At 41.3% G+C, this 20,918-nt stretch overlaps 1 protein-coding gene and 1 long non-coding RNA gene across 8 annotated transcripts in view; one reads left to right on the top strand and one right to left on the bottom strand.

The window, feature by feature from the left end:
• Nucleotides 1–2,424: 2,424 nt before the first annotated feature.
• LOC122831574 lies at nucleotides 2,425–5,671 on the top strand. Its single transcript, XR_006370722.1, has 3 exons — nucleotides 2,425–2,609; nucleotides 4,960–5,132; nucleotides 5,237–5,671. It is a non-coding gene; the product is annotated as an uncharacterized LOC122831574 (long non-coding RNA).
• A 2,247-nt stretch (nucleotides 5,672–7,918) lies between these two features.
• The window catches only part of trak1a (trafficking protein, kinesin binding 1a), a 34,280-nt gene continuing 21,280 nt past the window's right edge, over nucleotides 7,919–20,918 (bottom strand). For 5 of the 7 annotated variants that reach the window (XM_044117858.1, XM_044117853.1, XM_044117857.1 and 2 more), the window contains 13 exons: nucleotides 20,529–20,645; nucleotides 20,222–20,322; nucleotides 19,958–20,066; nucleotides 18,829–18,907; nucleotides 18,598–18,728; nucleotides 18,404–18,478; nucleotides 16,901–17,038; nucleotides 16,743–16,819; nucleotides 16,404–16,643; nucleotides 15,987–16,315; nucleotides 13,527–13,982; nucleotides 12,342–12,444; nucleotides 7,919–10,313 (listed from right to left, as the gene is read on the bottom strand). In XM_044117858.1, the coding sequence (XP_043973793.1) occupies nucleotides 9,257–10,313; nucleotides 12,342–12,444; nucleotides 13,527–13,982; nucleotides 15,987–16,315; nucleotides 16,404–16,643; nucleotides 16,743–16,819; nucleotides 16,901–17,038; nucleotides 18,404–18,478; nucleotides 18,598–18,728; nucleotides 18,829–18,907; nucleotides 19,958–20,066; nucleotides 20,222–20,322; nucleotides 20,529–20,645 (3,012 nt within the window). In that variant the 3' untranslated portion in view covers nucleotides 7,919–9,256. Of the gene's footprint in view, nucleotides 10,314–12,010; nucleotides 12,108–12,341; nucleotides 12,445–13,526; nucleotides 13,983–15,986; nucleotides 16,316–16,403; nucleotides 16,644–16,742; nucleotides 16,820–16,900; nucleotides 17,039–18,403; nucleotides 18,479–18,597; nucleotides 18,729–18,828; nucleotides 18,908–19,957; nucleotides 20,067–20,221; nucleotides 20,323–20,528; nucleotides 20,646–20,918 lie in introns of all 7 variants that reach the window. The other 2 variants (XM_044117860.1, XM_044117859.1) reach the window with 2 other exon arrangements.

Genomic DNA, 20,918 nt, shown 5'->3' on the forward strand with positions numbered 1-20,918 from the left:
GGAAAAACCTGTAAGAGGATGTGAAATATATACAGCTCTGGGAAAAATTAAGAGACCACTTAAAATGATCCGTTTCTCTTATTTTACTTATTACAGGTGTGTGTTAGAATAAAATAAACATTGTTCTTTTATTCCCTGAACTACTGACAACATGTCTGCGAAGTTCCAAGCAGAAGTTCAGTATTTATTTTTCAGGAAATGACAAATGGTCAGAATAATGACAAAGATGCAGCGCTTTCAGGCTATCATAATGCAAAGACGTTCAAATTCATTTAGAAACAACAATAATGCTTTCACTCTGGAAGAGTTCAGAAATCAATGCTTGGTGGAATAACCAGGAGGTTTTCACTGGGGGTTCAGAGCAGTGGAGTCTCTTAATGCTCCCCAGAGCTGCATGCACATGCAAACCCTCTGAACTAAACCAAGCTGATGCTACACTGACTCACAAAAACCTCTTCCGTTGTGCAGCCTCTGCTCTTGTTCCCAATCCTCAGCTTCCTGTTGTGAGTTGGCTGTCAAGGGCCATCAGTGCGCCCCGGCAGCCCTGCTGTCACTCTGCCGGACGTGTCTACACGGCCGTCCAACAGCTTCCTCTGGGACATTTTGCGTTTAAAGCATTTCCGCAAACTTTGAAAACTTGCGGCTGTTTGTTGAAGCCGCATCTTCGGGAGACAAATTTCCTTCTTGCTGTGTTTTCGTCAAGTCCTAAATAAAACAAGCAACTGAAATCTAGAACTATCTAGAACCTTTAAAGCAACGTTTGTATTAAATATGCATGCAATGTTGCGAGTACTTCAACTCACAGACACACCGTCATTAATCCTGGCAATGCTTTTAAAGTCATGACACCTTTCTGTTCTGCCTGGTTCTCTCATCTTTTGCTCCAAACTGAATAATTCAGACATGTCCAACTTTGTGTCTCCTGCTATAGCAACCTGCGATAGAGATAAAGGTCGTATGTGCGATCATGTCCGAGCTTCAGCGTCGTACAAACATAATCTGCCTCTCTAAGACAGACAGATAAATAAACACGACATCTTCATGTCATTTTCCTGTCATGTCATCTTGTTCTGCATCCCTCCGATGACTCAGGTGATGCAAGCGGAGGCGGCTAAATATAGCTCTGTGCTGGAAATGTCATCACTGTCACATTCCCAATCAAAGGCCTTGGCGTGTTTGCTGGTTCTGTCCCAGAGGTCTGAAGCAAACTTCCGAGTCCGAATCCGTCTCACGCGCATGCTGGCGCTGTTTGTCTTTGCTTTCACTAAGCAGTTTCCTAAAAACTCATATTTTTGAGTAAAAGGTTTTAAATCTACTTTATTGTGAAAAAGGGTTCATATGAAATTGAGCTTTTTTCTTTTCTTTTTTTGCTAAATCAAAATTGAAAGACTTGTTGTCACATATTTGTCGTCCAGAATGATCCCAGAGCATCCTGCTGCTTCGTTCAAATATTTCAGAAGCTCCAAAAGTACAGAAAATGTACTGAATAAAAACTCAAAATTACTTACAAATATGTAGAGTTAAAGTTTCCATGCGCTCATTCTGAGCCTTTATTTCAAAATTTTTCCAAAAGTGTGAATGTGTTACAATAATATTAAACATTTAACACACACTGCCATCCTCAAATGAAAGGGAATAGGTGAGAAGGTTCAGGAACAACCCGTCCCGTCCATCCAGTGACATGAGCTCAAAAGAACCGTCAACGTCGAATTTAGTTGAGCTTAAACATGGTTGAGGCTCTGAAGTCACCAGCTCAGGCTGAACCTCTGTGAGGAAAATGATAACGGTGCTCAAGATGACGGTGCAGGAGATGAAGGCTGCCCTGGAGACAGTAAAGGCTGCCCTGGGGTAGATGGCGAAGGTACTGGTTTAGAAGATGACCTTGCCGATGAAGCATCGAGAGACTCTGAAGTCGGACGTGATGAAGATTTCCCAGACGGTGTATGACCGCACGTCGGCTCTGAAGCCTTCAGAAGACAACTTAAGGCGGGATAGTCGATCTAAAGACGATGCTGTGGAGATTGAAACGACGACAAATCTCTGGAAGAGACGAGAATCACGAAAAAGGTGGGGATTCTCGGAAAAAGATTTGGAACGACTGATGGGAAAGACGAAGATGCTGCTCACAGTGAAGTCGAAGTCATCAAGACACAAACCCAAAGAGGGCAAACTAAACTAAAACAAATCTAAGCCAGGCATCTGCACAAAGTGTAAAACAATGAAACGTGGTTTGAGTGACCGGCTTGGAGACTGTAGTCGTGCAAGCCGATCCGACTGATTGGCTCCCACATTGTGAAAAAGTTTTCCAGCTAGTCGCACCATCGGGGAGCAACTAATCATTCCCAGCTTCATTCAGCGGCTCACGATGATGAGCCAGTCATAAACAGCTGTCCTCAGCCACAATAACGAGCAGACCTGCAGCAGATGGCTCTGATCACAGCATCACGAAGTCAGGCTGGGAGCAGTTCAAGAAACACGGAGGCCCATTGAACTCAAGGAACTGTCACAAGTTCTCCAGGATGGAGTGGAACAGACGGGAAGAACTTTGACAAACTTTTCATTTTCGTTGTGCCAAAGCTTCGTAACGGTGGCAGTTCTCTACCTGTAAGGTAAAGCTCTAACAATTAAAAATAATCACTCTGGCCCACTTCAGTGGGCGGAGTCAAATATGTTTTTGGGGTGTTTGGGCTTCAGAGAGCCCCCATATCTCTCAGCCAAAATGTCAGAGGTTGTCAGGAGAGAAGGTCAGCCGAGCTCACCGAGAGAAAATGCAATCCCACCTCATTTGATCTGATTAAGTTTGGTGTCTGGCAGGTTCTGATAATTTGATGTACGTATTGTTAAAAGCTAAAAATGTCACAACAACGCTGCGATGATTGAAGCCGGGGAGGAGGACCTTCCTCACACCGTCTATAATTAAGCCCCCCCTGCTGAAGTGAAAGGCATTAACTTTCAATTTGCTGTCCCTTCTGGAGGCGCTGACGATCACATGAAGGATTGTTGGTGCTGGAATGAATTGAAGACCGCTTCCGGATCACGCTCTGAGAATCAGAGCAGTGAAGGAGCGGTGAACCTTACTTTGCTGGTTATAATTATGTCTCTCTCGTCATTTTAGGGGGTTTGGGTTTCTAATTTCTATTCATTAAATGACGTTCACTGAACAGGTGGAAAAGAATTAGTACGTTCAGAAAACAATGTGACAAAATAAAACAGAGACATCTGTTAAAAATGTTGATGTTTGTTTGCAAAGACAATTTGTCTGAAATGTAAAACAATGCTTTACGTATAATGTGTCTAATGTATCAAACAAAACTAAACGATAAATGCCGATTTGACCAATCAGACAACTGGAAGTTTGACTGTGAACCAAAACCCTTTAGCTGAGATCTTTTACAAAAAAAAGTGAATTGCTGCCAAGTCATGCTGACCACAACACTCTTGACTGACTATTGGCTGTTTTCAGAATGAATCCATCTCGGTTAACTATATTCAGTAGGTTTTGAGCTATGAAATCATGAAATGTGCGCCTGTGTGAGTTTTTACTCCTGGCAGCACTTGAGTGAATGCATTTTAAAACTCTTAAAGCCAGAAAACATCTAGCGCATTTTTTTCATCTTATGCAGCGTCTTGTTGAAATTTCCCCACTTTTCGAAATGGCTGCGCCCTGCACACATTATTCAAAAGACATTGCTTTTAAAAGAAAATTCCACTCTGTTTTTAGAACTGAAACGGATATTTATTTTCCTTTTAAATGGTGATATTGAATACGTTCAACCTACAAAGCGATATGAAAAACCTCCATAACGTGTTTCCTCATTATTGCGCCGTTTACTGGGTTTAAAATCGTGGAGTGTCTATAAATAAACAGGACAACTCATGTTGTAGACGGGTGGTCTGGAGCTGCCTGGAGGCCAATTCAAGGAAAACAAAACTCAGAGGAGTTGGCAACTGGGCCTAAAAATATAATTCCAACACAACAATAATCACAGACGTTGCAAAGTTAGTTTTTAGGTCTTACACCTGCCTCTGAGGACGGACAATAGTTTAAGCTTCAAATATTTATGCTGGATTACAAACATGAAGGGTTTAATAAATCAGGGTAATCGCTGTTTGCCTGATTTCTTTCTTTCTTTTAAGATCCGTTTTAAAACGTTAAAGTGAATCAAACTATTGTCATGTACGTGAGCAGGTTCCAAAACACAAACGCATGCCACAGCATGACGCTGCCACCACCATGTTTCACAGTGGTGATGATGTGTTGAAATCTGATTTTAACTTCCCACGACTTTCTGTCTGCTGGGTTTCTTGGGTCGCCATGATGCTGTTTTTTTTCCTTTTCGCTAATGTAACAAACCTCTGAGACCTTCACTGAACAGCTGGATTTATACTCAGATGAAATTAAGCGCAATATTTATTTGCCGTAAACGTACCTTAATTTAGTAATTCAGAATAGCAGAATTTCACAATAAAAACATTTTTTATTTAATAAAAACCTGAGTTTATGTTTGTGTTTTGTATTTAATGTATGTTGACATAGTTTTGAGAAAATCAAATGGAATCAAAATGTACAGAGCCTCGTTTTTCTTCCTTGTCTCAAGAGGTTTTTTCGTTCATTAACTTTTTTCCATGGTGGTAGCAACAGTTTGCGATGCTCTAATTTTGTATGTGAGAAACTTTAAAACAGCCAGCAGAAATCACACATATGCAAGTATTAGTCTGCCATGATTTGACTAACTTTGGTCTGATATTAAGGAGTTTATTGTTGAACTTTAAAAAAAAAAAAAAATGCAAGTTTTATTGGTAACTATAATTTCCTTAACAGAGAGTGTAAGTGACAGAAACTGACCAAGTAACCCAGTAAATCATCCAGCATCCAAACAGACGATCAAGGCTGCATCTTAGTTTTCTGGCAGCCCTCAGGTCAATTATTCAAGTGCCAACAATCTTCTTTATGTGAAGGGCTGACTGCAAAGGGATGCAGCTGGTCACCCTCCGAGATTATAATCACACATCCCGTCTCTGAAGTGACCTTCTTTTCCAAGCAGCTGGCAATTGCTCCGTGCCAAAGAGTCCTGGCCTCTACGCACTCACATCAGCTGACGGGGAACATGGAAGTCCTGCCTGCACAAAATGTAAGTAGATAACACAAAAGTACTTTAGGTGTTTTCTCTATGATTTCTGGACTTTGTTTTCTTGTTATTAATTTCTTCACATGTACATTGGGTTTTAAATGCAGCTATCTCAGAAACAAGATGCACTGAATAACCACGCTTGAGGAACCCAAGAAAAAAAGGAAAGGTTGTCCTATTTTCCATCTGACTCAGCTCTGCAGAATGTTCTCATTTTCTCCATGTAGGAGACACACCTGCCGGTTTTCCTCCAAGCACCGAAAACAAATTTTAAATCATTCTGCCCTGCTTATCCATCTGTCTTGATCCTGTCTCCATCATTCAGAGAGGAAGAATTGTCAAGCTTTCTGTTGAACGCCTCTCGTTCTTCACCTCTAATCTCTATTCTGATTTTCAAGAATAAAATAAGTGTTATTCATAAAGTATATTTATTTAATTTTATTTAAATGTGTCTGCAAAACCCCATAAAATACATCAAACGTATCTTAAATTAGGTCTACTTCCGCGTCCAGGATTTGGAATGCATGTGGTTTGGACACAGTGCCCCCCTGTGGAAAACAGCTGTCAGTACAACAGACATAACAAAGCATTTCGCAAAAATCACTTTTACAGATATGAAGATAGGTTCAAGGTAACTGTTACTTGATTTGTCAGATTTTATAATATTTGTTATATATACATATATATAAATAACATTTATCATATAAATGTAGCAGGTCTCTGCAATAATTACTGCAGAGGTCGGAAATAGCTGTTGAGATCCACACGTGAATTTAAGAAACTGTAGTAGTCTAAAATGTTTTTTCATTTAATACTTCAATTTAAATTTTACTTCAAGTTTTTGTTATGTTAAAATAAGAGCATAATCTTTAGGAATATGTACAACCGCAGCCCCTTAAAGAGACAGAATTATGTAAAATCAACTTTTTCTGAACTTTAAGTCATGTGATAATGTCATTCCGTCATAAGAAACATGCCTAGAGTGTTGCTGTGATTATTTTATGCATATTTGAGAAATACTTTAATCTCCCATGGCAACCACTCAGCTGTACAAAACACCTGGTTGGACCGAGCCCCGCCTTCAAGATGCAGCTCGTCTTCGGAGCTGAATTTTCCAGAACTTTCGTGCTTTCGCCTCACAGAGCAGGGCTTCCCTGCTCAGCCCCTTCAGACTAGCCAGTAGTAATTAGCTAACACCTGGTGGGACTGCACATTTGATGAGGTCGTTGTACAAGGTGCTCCTCAGTGCAGTGCTGGCAAAAAATGTTGTTAAATGGTTGATAGTGGAACGCTGTTATGAAGGTGGAGTCTCAGAAAGAGGAGGAGGTTTCAAAGAGGCACAGGCCCAATTTAATGCTGTAAATTACTAGTTACTATTTACTAGTATTGCATAGTAACTAAGTTACTATGTTAGTAACATAGTAACTATGTTACTAAGTTACTAACTAACTTAGTAAGTCAAGTAACTGCTTTAATAGCACAGTTACTTGACTGTGCTATTAAATGGAACTATATACCTGGAAACAACATAATACTGCCAACTTTATAGCTGAGAGGAGCAGAACATCATCAGATGTTCAGAATAAAAAGTATAAAGACAACAATTACATCTTCATTTAATATTTTATTGACAGTTGGACATGTTTTATAAAATAGAGCCCACCAGTCTCTGACTAGAACATATTTCCCTATAATCCTACATAAACTACTCGCCTTTATGACATTTTTTTTAACCATTCTCTCTCTCTATATATATATATATATATATATATATATTTATATTTCAAAATTATACATGTTTGTGTTGCATACAGTTACAATGAAATGATTAAATCAGACAGAAATCTGTACAATGGCCCTACAAGCTGAATAATAACTTACATTCGGATGACGTGGCACAAAAATTACATTAAGACACCCGCTGTCGTACCAGCATTACTGCTCCATTCTTCTCCTCTGAAATACTGAGTTCTTTTATTTTTCTTAAAATGTGCTGCTGCTGAAGGCAGAAACGGGCTTGCAGACAGCGATGCCCCTGCTGGCAAGAGAAATTATTCTGAAAGCCACTGATGTGTGAAGAATTTAATCCGTACAGTAAAGGTGATTCCACATGACACTAAAATAAACAACCCGAAACATCCTTCACTTTAAAGATGTGCAATTATCACCTGCGTGACTCATGAAACAAAACAGCTAAATTTCCCATTCATTCAAGCTACAACGTCTTGGTCCAGGTACAAAGTCCAAACCCAGATAACGCATTGAAACACCTACCAAAAACAACAGCCTAAATGTCGATCTGTGTAAAAGTCCGAAACGCTGCGTGTTGGGATCCCAGTTTAGTTTACCGACTCATTTTACAAACGTGAGTTTCAGTCGCCCCTCGTTCAGGTGCAATCAAACCGGAAAGATTAAAGATTGAACTGATCAACTCTGCGGAGACAGGAGCTGGAGATCAGCAGGATTCAGATTTCACTGCTCTCTGACCCAAACTGAGTAAATTATGTACATGCTGAGAGATACAAAGTGGACAGTATTGGGATAAATGCTTTGAAAAACTAAATATACGCAGCACACTGACATCGGCTTTGAGGGTTAAAATGCAAGATTTCAGCTGTGCTGATGTTGCAGTTATCGTGCACATTTTTGCTAAACCATTTTGTGGTCATTTTGTCTGTCAAACTCCGACACCTACATTCATAAATGTTATCCTTTACTGCCTGGATGCATACAGACAGATCAATCAAAATAAATAAAGGGCACAGGGAAGGAAATTATTCTGGGACTCCTTCAGATTTAACAACAGCTTTACTCTGTTCCTGTAGAATCCAACATTTTATGAGGACTTAAACAAAACAAAACAAAAAAATAAAAAATAAAAATGTACATCTGAAATGAGAAGAATGCACAGAATCTCACGCAAACCGTTGAATTGCACAAATAAAGCCTTGTCTGTTGCACACAGCAAAACAAAAGGCAAACAAAAACATTTACAAACGTAATCAGTTTTCCAATGAAATACAGTGTGTTTGTTTTTAGGCACATAAGAACATTCAGTCACAGCAACAAGATATCTTAAAGCCCCAATCTGGATTTTATTTTATTTTTTTAAATAACAAAAGAAAGGAAAGGAGGAAAAGTCATTGTAGACAAGAACTGTGACGCTTTTTCAGCTTCAGCGCAGAAAAATAGAAATACAAGCAGTTAGGATCTTATAAAAACGCCTAAATTGCTTCATCAAACAATGACAGCTTTTTAAAGGAAAACATTTGATGATATTTATTGGCTGGTCGGAAATGTCACTGTCCAATCATCCCTCCGATTTACAAACACAACCAGCACAAACATGACTGTGTCTTGCTGGCAACGACGCCAGAAGAGGAATCAAAGTCAGCTGCTTTCGGCATCAGCTTCTCTGTTAAAAAATGAAACTAGAGAAAGTACAAAGATGTAAGAAGATATTTAACAGGAAACTATGTTTTATGACACGAAGAGGCTGAGGGGAATTCAGCTAAATTTCTGGGGTTTTTAAAAAAAATCCCTTTTAGTTTTCATCCTCTGACTGCTATGAAGCCTGTTGAAGTTGGAGACGCTGGTAATCTCAGAGTTCATCTAAAGGTCTCGATCTGGGCAGAGGTAAAGAGCTATTGGTTTGATTCAAGTACGTTGGACCAGTTCAAGGACGTTGGCTCCTGAGGACTGGAGCTGAAGACAGAAACTGGTGCATCTCTACACATAGCACATGAAATCAGCCACATCGTAAAGTACTCCAGACTGGGGCTTTAATAATATGCTATATGCCACAGTATATTGCATATACAGTACATTGTACAATAATGACACAAAGGAAGGCAGCATACTCCGTCGTTAATCTGGCCAGACAGTATTTAAATATAACACAGTGTAACAGTTTCAGCCACCACTGCTCTCAGTCGTCACTCCGACATTTTGTTGAGGTTCACAGACTACTGGCTGTAAGGGGAAATGAGGGCGGATTGTACCAGTCTGCTTTTGCAGACAAAGTGTGCGCTACATTTACTTTTTGGCTTTGTATTTGTACATGTGTAACGATAACATGAAAAGTGTATTAAAACGCTGTGATTTCGGCCTAACGTACTGAGTTTTTCCTACCACGTCCTGGTTTGACCCTCACTGCATTGGCCTCGTGTTGCTGAGTTGTCTGAATCCCAGTTTGGCCTGGCGTGTCTCTGTATTATCCTCTGTGGTGTGACTGGTTCCAGTGAGAGTAAAGTCTGCGGTATGTGAATGGCTTTCCTGACGACGGAGGGATGTGTTTGCACTTTGCCCGTTTCGTCTGTCTGCGCCGGATCCTGTGGGTGTGATGTTTGCGCTGTCTGTGGGATGAGAGCGCAGGGCGCTCCACCGGGGTCTTTCATAGCCATGCTGGCCCCCACCATGGCCGGATAGCTTCGGTTCCTCCTCAGTCCTGCATTTAAACCCGGGAGCCCGCCACCCAGTCCGCTGGAGCTGAAGGGCGCCAACAGACCGCTCCCGGAGGAAACCGAGGCGGAGACAGGGAAGAGCGTTTGGAAGCGTTTCAGTTTGTCCACCAGTCCGAGGTTCGCCACCTCGTTCTGGCCGTCTTCGTCCGCCTCGCCGTCGTACTCTCTCTCTAGATCCATCAGCACTTCCCTCAGAATGGTGCGAGCCGGCTTGGAGGCGAGGAAGGCGTCGTAATACGGCGGATCCTCCTTTGAAGGGCTAAACTGAAACATGGGCCGCGCCGTGGCGGCTGAGGCAGATTCCTGGGGCGGGGAGTTCGGAGGGGAGCAGGGCTGAAGGAGGAGCGTGTCCGGTCGCCTCACCAGCTGTCTGACTTCATTCTCCCCGGACTTGGCAGCGCTGCTCTGCACCTGCACTCTTCCTGTGGGCGTTGAAGAGCCGCTGGCGCCCAGCCCTCGGTCCCAGCTGCGAGGATCGTACACCGAGGCAGAAATGCCATGCTCCAGCAGGAGGCGCACAAGGCCTAGAGAGGTGCTGGTGGTCTTGGTGGAGTCTCTCAAGTTGGTGGAGGACTCGCCGAGGGAGAGAGAGAGGGAGAGGCGGCGCGGGGTGCAGCAGGGCGTGTAGGAGGGCGTGTGCGGGGCTGAGAAGGGTACGGGGGACGAGGTGTGGATCGGAGTGCCGATGGCAGAGCTGCTTTGACAAAACGCTGCTGCAGGGCTGGAGACATAAAGAGGAGGGCAAAGTAGAAAAGAAGACAGATATGACAGTCATTAGGTGAAAAATGCTTGAGTTCAGAAACAGATGAACTTGATTTATCAATAATCACCATAACACATCTGCTTAACAACTGAGGAACAGAGAGAGCGCTGTGAATTGTTCTACTTCTGAAAGGCTTTTCTGCAAATCCTACAATGAATTTTTGAGGAAATTATGTAGAAACTCACAGGAGACCATGCATGGATTAAACTTTGAGAAGTAGCTGATATAATGCAATCCAAGCTAAACATGTAAACACTCTTGTAAGAAACTCAGAAGAGTCTCAATCCTTATGTTTCTATTATAAGAAGGTAAAAGACAGTCTTCTTGTGCAAGTGTCACGATGTGGCCTCTGCTATCACCTATAGCACATTATGGGAGAAACATTTTTCACTATGGTTCTTCTACCTTCTTTTGACATAGCAGAGAAAAACAAAATGGTGAAGACTGACAACAGCAAGTCAAAGCCTAAGAAAAACTGTGGGGCACAAATTGATCAAAACATATTGATCGGAGCATCTCTACTACCGACGTTCTTCAAACATAAAGCTTGTGAGGCTGGTAAAGGTTGAAAAAATAAAATAAAATAAAAATAAAAACAAACTTCAATGTCTTCGATCTGCACAAAACCACAGACAGTCTTCCTCCCTTTCAGGGCTCAACACAATGGCTCATCTACCTGCATCTCATCCAGTCCCTGCAACCTCCATGTTCACACCACATCTCTCCTCCTCTGGACTTATTCATTTTCTGTCCTTCCTGCCAGTTTAGACATTCACATTAGATTATTATCCAATGCATACAGTATTGTGTCGCTTCACATATGAAGACTGGTCAAGCTGCAAACATGTATCAAAAAGCAAAAGATTAACTTCTACTACTCGTAAAGTCATATGGTTTAAGAGTCTACCAACAGAATGACACTCCACTAAAACGTTACATTAGAGAATATAAAATATAACATTTCGCCGGCCAATAAGTGAGAAGTGACTTTTGCTCAAAAAGACCACGGATGTCTGACAGCTTTCAGTTAAAACTGCATCAACGTGTCAAAACATGCATGATTCATTTCAGTTTAAACAAAGCAGGTTTAGAGAAACTTGCATGCAAACCCACTAATATTTTCTGTGCCAGAAACCTCGACAGCAGCGCAGCGATTGTGTCAAGCTTTGTTCAGACTCTGTAATCATTAGATTTCAAGCATGTCATCCAGAAAATGCATGACTAAGACGGTGGACGTTTTGAGGCATCTTTGACAGAGGCGTCATCACCGTCTTCTGGCACTGTTTAGCAGAAACTCCCAAACCTCAGAAGTCAAACACCTTGTTACAAAATAAGACAAAAGTCAATTTAAAAACATTCAGTGGAAAGTCAGAGGGTAAGAAAAATGGTTTCTCAAACTGGATTTGGACTTTCTGCACCCAGACAATATGAAGGACAGTTAGATTTAGTCACTGTAATCATTTCGTCCTAAAAGCTCTTAACAGGCCTGAACACTGTGTTTAGAATTATTATTTTGTTGTGATCAGTATCCACCTCAAAGAGAGGCTTGTGCACGCTGGATTAAAGAACACATTTAGAGGCAAAGCCTGATGTTACTCAGGTTCAAACACACCCACACGAGGTCTTCAGACATGCACAACCATGCACGTTCTCACCCATCTGCACACTGAACGGTGCTTTCAATGGGTCTGCTCTAATTCTGCCAGAAGAGCTATTTGATACAGCGCCGGCTCGTCTTCCTCATCACATGACCTGTCAAGCCAATCACACAGCAGGGACACAAGCTCTTGAGCCAAAATGTGTTTCGAAGAAAAAAAAAGAACAAAAAAAAGAGAAGCGTCCAGCTCCATTTAATTAGCGCCTGTATGTTTGTATAAATTAACAGCGATTTGAAGTGAATATTAAAAGAACCCAAAACTGAAAAAATAAATAACATAAATCAAGCCGAAAAAGCACGAGTTGATGAATATTTAGGTGTTATGTTACCTGGGGGACACCGAGGTCAGCTGATCAGACGGGTGGAGAATCCTGCAGGTGGTGAAGGTGTAGGTGGAGCTGGTGTGGGACAGACATTTCCCTGGGAAATGCACTGAGGCAAATTGCAGAAGGAGGAGAACAAAACACATTCTGTCAGTCATGATGAAAAATGCACCAAAAATCATACGCTGTAAAACAACTGCACGTTGTAAAGAGAGGGGAAATAGATCGCAGTCACAGTTTAGACCCCAAGCGAAAGCACCCGTTTTAATTAGCCCTGCTTTTGTATTTTTCAAGAGATTTCAACATCTAATGACCTTCGTACTTGTTGAAACTGACCTGCTAAGTTCAAGTTAAATGCAAATAAATCGAAAGCAATTAAATAAATAAAAAAAGACAACCAGCAAAAATTTCCCCCTTTGAATCAAGATTTGAGTGAAGCAAGGATAGGAAATGAAGGGATGAACAAGAAACAGATGAAAATTACATTCTTTAAATAAATCTCAAATGATGGCAACTACATGCAAACACTGCCAGAGACCAAACGTGGCCAGATCAAGATTAGTGTGTGTGGGCTGATAGAGGTGACCCTCTGACAGAGCCACTGAATTAGCTCTGAGTGTCATGCATTCATGTGACTTGGAACAGCTGCAGTCGCAACACCTGATGCAGCCTCCAGGCATGCACACAAGCAAGCCAGCTGGATCCGAATGTGATGATACTTCTGTATCTCTGCACTGTGTCAGTCATTTCCAAACTCTAATTTATTTTTGTTGTTGTTAAATTTTTTAGAGCTTTGCAGGTTTTGGTATGAGAAACTTGCCAGGCACTGAGGAAGTGTGAGCAGAGCAAAGAAAAGGCGGCGTATGAAAAGGAGAAACTGAGAAGAAGAAAAGAAAAAAAAAAACAGTCAAAAAGTACTCTGTCTGGACGGAGGCGGACGGCTGCGTGGGTAAGGCGCGGCTCCTGGCTTGAGCGAAGGTGAGTGTGATCATGCAGGAGGCGTTGCCACGTTACAGCTGTGAAATGTCCAGTGACAGCCTTCCCTTCACTCCTTCCACCCTCCCACCCATCTTCCTCTGCCCACTCCTTCTAGTCTCCCCATGCTCCAGATTTATTTTTATTTAAATCTGCATTTTGAGGTGGAGGGGTTGGGGTTGGGTTTTTCCTTTTCCTGCTAAAACGCTCCCTCACCAGGCATGCGGTCCACAGTGGCAGGTTGCAGGGGTTGGAGCTCCTTGAGGTCCGTGTGCCTGCTGCCCTCCGAACAAGAGGGAACGGGAGAGGACGGGGGAGGGCAGAAGAGGGGAAGGAGCGCCCCGGCGACGGGTCCGTCTCTTTCTTCCACTGCCTCTTTCGGACCACAAATTCCTCCGTTCAGTCCTTCTAGCTGGTTGCTGCCCTTGATGTTACAGCCGGCGGAGGTAGAGTGAAGCGGACCTGTCGGAGCAGGGCTCTCCCCTGACAAGCCGCTGAACGAGTCACACGACGCCTCGTCCTCCTCCGGCTGATCCAGCTGCCAGCTGTCCTCCCGCTCCCGGTCCTGCTCTAAAGTGCGAAAGCCCTTTGTGACCACGCCCGGCCGATGATCCAGCAGAGCCCCCATGTGTGGTTGAGCCAGCTGCTGCCATGCGTGCAGGGTAGCAGAACCTGCACAAGCAAAAGAGGAAAGCCTTATGTTACTGGAGAATATGCTGAAGATACGACCATTTCAGCCGTGCTTCTACCTGAACACACCTGACAGAATGAGCTGTAGATTTATAAACCTATTGAGATATAGTTCTGAGAAATGAAACATTGGTGTTATTCCTAAAACTAACATTTATGTCTGAAATGTGAAGCGAATGAACAGGCATGCCAACAACACAGGAAGTAAAAAACCACTACACAACATGAATCAGGTTAGCCTGTGAGAGTTAGCTCTGTTAAGCTGCAGCACTATGTTCCGCTGAACAAAATATTTGACAAGCATAAAGATAATAAGATCAGAAAAGATTGTGTCCATGTTTTAACTGTCCAAAACTCTCACATGATGACAGACAGCAAAGTGGGCAAAATGTCCATGTTAAGTTTCAGCACTTTATTTTGTTGTTTTGGGTGCTTTTAATGTGAAATGTGGGAACATGTGAGCGAATTAACTGGGAAAAAAAGAGACAAGAATATAATGAATGGAAGATGAGGAAACTAGATTTTATTAGGGAAGTTGTTTACAAAGAAAACAAGTTAAATGGAAGAAGAAAGAATCAAATATAGAAAAGAAAGCTCAAAAAGAGACAGAAATGGAGAGAAAAGAAAATCAGCTGCAGATAAAAGATGCTGTGTAACTGGGAGAGCAAATGTGTAAATGTCACATTTCAGAAGACAGATGTCATGCTAATAAATTTGGTTATGAGGATAGAAGAAACAACACAGAGAGCAGTAACAAACCTACAGTGTGATGAAACAGTAACAATAATCTATGAACTTGTCCTGTTTTGCTACGTTACAGTCACACACTTCAAGGAACTTGATCACAAAAAAATCCCAAAAGACACAAACATGAGGAGCAGAGCTAAAAATGAAACAAAAAATATACACGATAATTTATATATTTTTGTGTGAACCTACATCTCTGCCACTTTGTTGCTTTTACACCTGAATTACCCCCACTGTGGAACTAATATTTATAATTATATACTATCTATTTTGTTTATTCTCTTTGACCAAACTATAAAAAATTGTTGAACTACAAAATAAAATTTTCTATACTGTACAGAAAAAAGCCCACATTGTTTTCCATCCCATTGTTTATGCTACCATGTAGTTATTTCTCCCATTTTATTTCATTTTACACACAAGACAGCAAATAGTGTCATGTACACGTTTGTGATTGTAATTTCAGTTCTGAACACTAGGTGGAGGAAAAACACTGCAAATGGTGCATGTAGCAGCTTGATCATTAAAAAGTTACAAGTACTGTAAGGCTTTTTACGGCTTAAATCTGGATGTGGAGGTAAATGAATGACGTAATAACTAAGCTGACAATCTTAGCTAAAACGTAAGTTTATGCCTAACAAATAAGGCATGATTTGGATAATGTAATGATTAAATGCATACAAGCACAAAGTATGTTTGCTTTAAAAAATATACAGACCACGTACTCACTTTTTAAGATCTGTAACATTCCTGCGTTGTCAGTGGCCTGTGTTTCTTTCTACACTTCGAACCAGCAGCGTGGCTGTGTGTGTCTGAAATAAAAGGAGTGCTGAGGGTTCAAAGTGCCTTCCTCTTGTCTTAAGGCCGTCAGCAGACGGCTGCCCAGGGCCAGAGGAGCTCTGAGGGGAGGCTGTAAACCCGACAGGCTGCGAATCTCCAACAGACTGGAGCTTCTGCGCAGCTTCACATTCGGTGAGGCACTCGGGAGGATCTGTGACTCGCTCTGGTTATGAAAGATTAAATAGCGGTTCGGGTGTTTGCTGCTGCTGTCTTGCGTTGGACTAGTCTGTGTCTCACTGTTTGAACTACTTAGAAAGACGTAGTTGTAGTCCTGTCTCTGCTTCTGGTTGTGATTCTCTTTTCTCTTTGAGTTTTCGTTTGAATTCAGGAAAACGTTCCGAAAGCTACGATTTTTCTTTTCCTTATTTGTGTCAAGAGGATCATTAGACCAATAATCACCTTCCAGCGGCTTTACAATCTGCAGCTTCTCCGGCAGGTAGGACCTGGCTGTGATGGAGTATCCCGACCAGATGCTTCCAAAGGAGGGATGCGAGCAGAACGACAGCAGGCTCTCCGTTGGGGTCCCCGGGCCCCCGCTGTCTTCAGCCTCTCCCTTTTCCTCCTCTTTCCCCAGGTAGGCTAGCTTTCTCTCTCTCTCTTCTTCGAAGAAGCGTTTCTCTGAGAGGTAGTTGTCACGGCGCAGCGACAGGCGCCGCAGGGCTGCCTCCAGGTCCCTGCTGCCCGGCGTCCCCGGCGTACCAGGGGGTCGCTTGTTGGAGTCTTCCGACCTGAGCAGAGAAAGAGAGATAAGAAGAAGAGCAATCTCTATTTCCCTCCCCCCCTTTCTGTTTGCTAAAGATTCAAAATGTTCCTCACCCGTCATCCGGTCCCTCCAGGACACTGCTCGTCCTGTTGTCCAAGATGATCCCACTTCCTGTTTCACTCCCGTGGATGGAGTTGGAGCGAGGCGTGCCCACCCTGCTGGAGCGGCCCGAGGTGAAGCACGAGTTCTGATTGGACCCTGGGATGTTCAGAGGGGAGGGGGCCGCGGAGGAACGCTGCTGACGCATCAGGTTGAGGTTTTTCACCGTCTGGAAAACTCGCTTTGGGTGCAGTCTGGAGAAACGAGCGACACAATCGCATTACTACGGAGATCGAGGGATACACTCAAAGTATCATGCAGGAACAACGTTTAGAGCGTAAAACTAAAGGCACCTCTGTTCTTCTACGCCTGGATCATCCATCTGAAGCTCTTTTCTCATAGTTCCCTCTATTTCTGCAGCAAGCGAGTCCTGGGAGAAGAAAATGAATCCATTCATTCTGCTGGAGCTGGCAGTCTAATATACTAAAGGTGCGACGGCTCATGTGCTGACCATTGGGAATAAGCCCAGTGTATGGAAACGCCTCGGGGTGCTGAGAGGTAGAGTTTTATTCCTCAGGTTCTTCAACTCCTCCTGAGCCTCATGGAGGATCTCCATACACTCTGCATATTTATCCTGCAGCTCCTGCAGCTGAGCAAGGAGAGAGGAGAGGCGGAAGGACAGAAATTTTTTTTAAAAATGTAGCAGGTTTGGCCTGACATAGGCTTTTGACTTAAAACATAAATATATATTTAAAAAATGTATTGCAGAGATCATCACAGCAAAAACATAAAATATTACAAAGCATTTTCTTGTGCAATTTGTGGTGCAGATATCTTACTGCACTTGAAATAAGACAAAACTAACTTACAAGTAACTTTTCAGCAAGATGTAGCAGCTTGCTTGAAGTCAATAAATCCTTAATACTGATGAGAAAGTTCCAGTTTCGTTTGCAGCAAGACATTTTTCCCATGTTATAAATAAAATGATCTGCCAGTGGAACAAGTATTTTTTTTATTCAAAATTAGGGAATTTTTGACACTAAATAAGATCCTATTTCTTGCAGAAAATTTACTTGTTAGTTACTTTTGTCTCATCTGGTATCTCATACCAAGACATTCGCAGCAGAAACTAAACCAAAAATACTTTTTGTGTTTCTGCAGAATAAAAAAAAAAACAGTTAACATTTAAACTGAATATAATAATATATATAATATATATATTATATATAATATATAATATATATATATATAATATATAATATGATATATAATATATATATTATATATAATATAATATATAATATATATTATATATTATATATAATATATATATGATATATATAATTATATAATATATAATATATAATACCAAATTTAGTCTTGATGCACCTGAGCCATTAATACATTGCTTTGGACGTAAATAAGGGCATAAATAAGACATGACATCTTTTAATAGATGCATGTCTTAATTCCTATCAGGAAACAAACTTTTTGGTTGAATAAAAATAGCTTTAAATTTAGATCTGAAAGGGAGATAAACTCAAATTATTCCATCCAAAAACTTCCATCCACGTTTAACCTTGACCTAAACCTGATTAACATCCAGTCTCTAATCATCACAAAAAGTGAAATCTAAGATTAAATATCTTGGATTAAGGATATTTATGCTTGTTTCCTTTCTGACAAAATAAGTTTTCTCACAAAGAGGCTTTTATGTTGAAATGTTTTTTTCTCATTTTAAGTGTTTTTGTACCTAACTAAAGCTTGATAAAAATATTACTATGAGTAAATATATAGTAGAAAACTTCATTATCAATAGTTACAAAGCAAACTTCCAAGTCTAGAACTTATTTTTCTAAGTAAAAATTAAATACTTGGAGTTTGTTGCATTAGGAGAATGCTTTGGTCCTCAGAAATCATCACTTTCAACATAAATAAAAACACACATAAAATAGCTTAATAATAATGCTGTTAGCTGTCCTTTACAGTCATGTGGTCATAGCTTGCAGCTTACCTCAGCAGTGAGCTGTCTCTGGGCGTCCTTGGCTGCACCCAGGTGCTGAGTCAGCTCTTCGTTCTCCACTGCATACTGTGAACACCAAGGACAACACAGGACTTGCAGTAGCAATTCTTCATCTAACGTATCTAAACATCCACGTTTGCATTTGGGGCTTTTTTTTATTTATTTATTTGTTACGGCTTTCGTACGAGCTTCGCCTTCTTCTGCAGGTCGACGATCTGAGAGAGGAGGTGTGTGATCTCCTCCTGCTGTCTGGAAGCATCCTCGCTCTTCCTGGCCAGGTCTTCTGCCAGAGAGGAAATCTGCAGGTTGGCAGCTCCTGAGAGGATAGGAGGGGAAAGCATTTCATAGCCACTGTAATTTTAATGATGGATGAGATTAAAGGAAAAAAAGAAAAAGAAAGAAGATATAAAACTCACGTAGTTCTTTGACACAGTCGTTGACAAGCTGCTGCTCTTTCTCCTCGTACGAGATCGTTTCAGTCTCCAAATGATTCGCCTGTGAGGACAAATGGATAAAACGGTGATCAGTCAAGATTTCATGATGCATTTATTTAACATGGAAAACAGATACAGGTTTTTTATTATAGAATATTGATTATGTATTGCCGAAGCTATGTCACAAAATTATGGCAAAAATGTAAAACAACCCCTGCTTGTTTCACAATCACAACTTGTGAACAGGGCACGCAAGTTTGAATGGATTGTGTTTTTCTCAAATACACACAGGGGGAAACTTACACAGCTAAATAACCCCCACATGTCCCACTAATATTTAGTTCAATGTCCCTTAATGTATAATGTCCCGCATGATTTTATAGCCCTCAAGTTTCTGCCAAAACTGACTGAATTATTTCAAAACGGTTTATTTCCATTCTACCGTCTGAGCCAAATTACCACACTCAGACTGAAAATAAAAAACTGGTTCAGGAAGAAGAGTTCTTGGAAAAGTCAGGGTGAGACCTTCATACCTATAAACACTTCACCATCTATCAGGTAAAGTGGTGATGGAATTATGCTGAGGGTCTATTTAGTTGCTACTGGAATAAACTACAAATCTCCCTAAATCTTCAGGAGCTTGTAAACCCAAGACGTGTTCCTAAAGATTTTGCAGCATCAGAATGGTCAAATAAAAGTTTCAATCTCAAAATAAAATTGGTGTTTTGCACCAAAATGGGTGAAATAATAGAGTGGAAAACCTGGACAATGATATCGAATCAGCCTCAGAACTGGTCTTGGATTGGATGCATCATTAAGCCTCTGGAGTGGCCCCGACTTCAACTCAATTAAAATTTTTACAATTTGCTGAAGCGCTGGATCTGTGGCAGAAAGCCAACATATTTAAATAAACTGAAGTGGTCAGATGTCCAGCTAGGAACAAACTGAGGGCTAGAAATAGTGTGGGGTTTATTTTTAGCCACATATGCAACAGGGCTGTTTAATCAAATGTTTGAGGGCTTGCATTAGAACTCATATGTATATCTACTTCCTGTTGTCTGTAATGTAGACTGTCATCTACATTACAGTGAAAGCTTATGCTACTACGTACCGCAGATCGCAGTGATTTGTTTTCTTCTTCCAAATCTTTGAGTTTCTTCTGCAGGGAGTCCAATGGAAACAGGGTTGGGGTGGACACGTTAAGCTCACTCAAACGCACCCTGTAAACACACCAATATTTCACCTTTATTACATTTATTACCAAAATACATAACTTATCATTAAATATTCAACCAAAACGTCTCAATGTCAATTCAACACCACAGCCGCATGCTGATGTAACCGGAGCAGATGACGTGAGTGTTGGGATGCTTACGGCGTGGAGGTGTTGGACTCCCCCTCACTTTCCTCAGCGGCGTTGGTGTAGAACTGCAGCAGCTCATCTTTCATGGAGAGGTCGTGACGCAGCTGGGACACCTGGATGTGAACATATGTGAAAATGAAGAACGCTGGACATGGGGAGGAAAAACAAAAGAGTTGATTTGGAGAATTTTGTTCACAACATATCCAAGCACCTGTAAGGCTCAATAAAAAGAATATATAAACCCGCATATGAGGCAGTAAACTACTGTAACCTTGAACCTGATAGATCACAGAAGCGCTTTAATACTGCTGGTATGTACCTCCTCTCGGATGTGCTCCACCTGCTCCTCCAGCAGCTCGTTCCTGTCGCTCAGAGCTTTGTTCTTCTTCAGCAGCGACTGTCCAATGCGGGCTGCCAGCTCCAGGTCCCGCTCTTTCTGCTCCAAACACAAACTTTGATTTAGAGCAATTTAAAATATATATATTATTTTTACTTAGGCTTTATTTTAAACAGTATTAAATCCCATTGAGATTAAAATCTCTTTTTCCCTAAAGGAGTCCTGGACAAGAGGCATCAAAAAATACAAAACTACAATGCCACAAAAATTTGCACTGTTAAAGAAAGTGTGCAAGATGTGTAAAACAACAACAACAACAACAACAACAACAACAACAACAACAACAACAACAACAACAACAACAACAACAAC

Source organism: Gambusia affinis, linkage group LG05 (genome assembly GCF_019740435.1).
Source record: "Gambusia affinis linkage group LG05, SWU_Gaff_1.0, whole genome shotgun sequence".
Classification (NCBI taxonomy): Eukaryota; Metazoa; Chordata; class Actinopteri; order Cyprinodontiformes; family Poeciliidae; genus Gambusia; species Gambusia affinis.